Source organism: Bidens hawaiensis, unplaced genomic scaffold, assembly GCF_021521415.1.
Source record: "Bidens hawaiensis isolate Kalapana, Puna unplaced genomic scaffold, B.hawaiensis_p1.1 tig00018778_1, whole genome shotgun sequence".
Taxonomy (NCBI): domain Eukaryota; kingdom Viridiplantae; phylum Streptophyta; class Magnoliopsida; order Asterales; family Asteraceae; genus Bidens; species Bidens hawaiensis.
In genome coordinates, this window is record NW_027492852.1 from 79382 (window position 1) to 82290 (window position 2909).

Sequence of the window (2909 nt, forward strand, 5' to 3'; positions counted from 1 at the left end):
CATATTGGTGCCACATGTTCACTCTAACCTTAACTGGTGCAGCATACGAGTGGTTTGAGAAGCTTCCGGATGGGTAAATTAAAAGCTGGGATGACTTCGTTGCTAAATTTTCGCAACATTTCAGTCAGCAGCACAAGCACACGCGCAACCCCTCAGAAATTCTGAACGTAGTCCACCATGACAATGAATCCATTGAAAATTTTTTCACCCGCTTTAACAATGAAAGCCTGAATATTGGTTGTATTAGTGAAGATATGTTAAGGTGCGCATTCAGGCAAAATGTTAGAAGTAATGATCTAATCCGCTGCTTAATTGGGCGGGATGGAATGCCCAAAACTTGGGATGCCATCATGACTACAGCTAAGGTATTTGCAGCCACTTAAAAGCTTTTAGGGCGGGAGACTCCGAAACAACCCGTCAAACCAGAATTCAAGAGTGCCCGTCCCAAGAAAGAAGAAAGAGGGTTAATATGGTCTAGAATTTAGCCACCTGAGGAATCTTCTAAACAGTTTGATGCTAGATCATTGATTGGGCAAAAGCAGAAAGACGCGAGCAGGGAAAACAGATAAAAAATGGACTCCTTTGAGAAAAACTTCAACTAAAATCTTCACAAAATATCGAGTTCAAAAAGACATAGTCAATGACTCGAAGGGCTCATTTGAACCCGAACAAACACTGTTTGTTTCATGAGGATATTGTACACACTACTGACGATTGTGTGAGTTTGAGAAGTGAAATAGAGGCTGCAATTAAATCAGGAAATCTTGAACACCTGTTGAAAAATGTTCGTCAGGGTGTGTGGAAGCAATCTGCTCAAGCAGAAAAAGGCCCGCCAATGAAGCAGATCATAGACTTAAATGTGCACATGATTCAAGGTGGACCGCTGCGTTGAAACAAGAAACCTGAAATGGAAGAGGATGATTGGATGAGCGAACCGGTAATTTTCCCATGGATGAAGGGAGGTCCTTGTATGAAGGAACCGTTAGTCATAACTGCACTTTTTGGGCACTACTGATCTCAATATGTCTTCTTCGATACAGAGATCACATCACAAATAATGTACGAACAATGCTTCGAGCAATTAGACAAATATGATAAAGCACGCCTAAAACCTATTCATGCTCCAGTATCAGGATTCGAGTACGAAGTTGTGCACCCTCGAGGGGTCATAACGTTTCCAGTCACACTCAGTGATGGAATTCACACGCGGACTGAAGAAGTAGAAATTTTAGTCTTACCCGCAAGATCAAAACATGATATAACCTGGGATGTGAAGCAATAGGAGACTTTAAAGCCAATCCGTCGACTGCACATGGGGCAGTCGGGGTTCCTACAAGAACTGGCATCGCGATTATCAGAGTCAATAGTCATTGCTTCGCGACGACGGGATCCAAACCCACTAAAACTCCGAAAGTAGTGATAAGGACCAAATTGGGAAAGTGGGTAGTCAATCCGAAGTACCCTAAAACAAACAGTTACTATCGGACCCACAATTTCAAAAACAGTCCGTGTATTCTTAAAGCAACTGCTTGTAAAAAATACTGATGTTATCGCTTGGAAACCATCCGACATGACAGGAGTTCCAAGAGAAATTTCTGAACATAAATTACGGGTTAATCCGGCGTATACGCCAATTGTTCAGAAGAAAAGGAAAATGGGTCCGGAGCAAATGAAAGCCATGAATAAACAAGTTCAAGATCTATTACAAGCATAGATCATCCGCGAAACACAGTATCAAACTTGGGTGGCGAACCTAGTGATAGTCCCCAAAAGCAATGGGACATGGTGGATGTGTATAGACTTCAAGGACTTGAACAAAGCTTGCCCAAAAGCTTTGAACACCTGGCTAGAGATGTGCGTATAGAGGTGTTGGATAGCCCATCTGTTCTTCAACATCAGGTCCTGGATATTCAAACTGGGACAGCCTCCTGGATGACACCAATTATGGATTACTTATCCTCTAGAAACTTACCGGATGATAAAGCCGCCGTAAGAAAGATCCGCCGCAAGGCGTTGCACTACCAGATGCAGGATGTAATCCTTTATAGGAGATCCTTCCTTGGCCCACGACTTCGATGTGTGAATGCGGAAGACGCGAATTATTTGATCAGAGAAATCCATGAAGGAATTTGTGAAATACACGTGGGACCAAGGATGGTAGTAGCAAAGATAATGAACAAATGGTACTACTGGCCGGGCTTGCATGTGGACGTGGTAAAAGAAATTTGAAAGTGTGACTCATGTCAGAGACACGCGTCGGATATACTTCATCCACAGAACAAGTTGGTACCCGTAACCTCTGTCTGGCCATTCCAGAAGTGGGCTGCTGACATCATGGGCCCGTTCCCAGAAGCACCTGGATGGGTCAAATATTTGTTGGTTGCTATTTATTATTTTACTAAGTGGGTGGAGGCTAAACCACTGGCAACAATTACTGCAGAAAACATAAAGAAATTCCTTTGGGAATTTATAATATGCCGCTTTGGCTTCCTGCAAATCTTAGTAAGTGACAATGGCACGCGGTTTACGGGTTAGGGCTTGCAAGAGTGGTTGTCAAAGTTTCATGTTATCCAGATCTTCACCACAGTCTCGCATCTATGTAACACCACGAAATTTTCGACATAAGTTTATACCAAAAATGTCAATAATCAAAGTACAGGGACTTGAAAAGAAAAATTTTGAAATTTTGATTCTTCGCGCGACGCGAAATACTGACACACAATTCAATGTTCTAGACAAGTTCATGTTACGCGAAGAAATTAATCGAAGAACTTCGCGCGACGCGAAACGCCATTAAGTAATCGGGGACACGTGTCCAACCACGTGTCAACACGTGGCATCATCAGGCAGGCCACGTTAAAAATTGCGGCACTAAGGCGGTTCGCGAAACGCGAAGATGCTCAGAATTC

The 2909-nt window shown here is 43.0% G+C and overlaps 1 protein-coding gene across 1 annotated transcript; it reads left to right on the forward strand.

The window, feature by feature from the left end:
• The first annotated feature begins 1782 nt into the window (after positions 1-1782).
• Positions 1783-2229, forward strand: LOC143557036 (uncharacterized). Its single transcript, XM_077046205.1, has one exon. The coding sequence runs from the start codon at positions 1783-1785 to the stop codon at positions 2227-2229; it is 447 nt and encodes a 148-aa protein (XP_076902320.1).
• Positions 2230-2909: the final 680 nt, after the last annotated feature.

Bases quoted from the DNA above. Each gene is read 5' to 3' on its own strand.
- LOC143557036 (XM_077046205.1), top strand. From the start codon at position 1,783: ATGGTGGATGTGTATAGACTTCAAGGACTTGAACAAAGCTTGCCCAAA.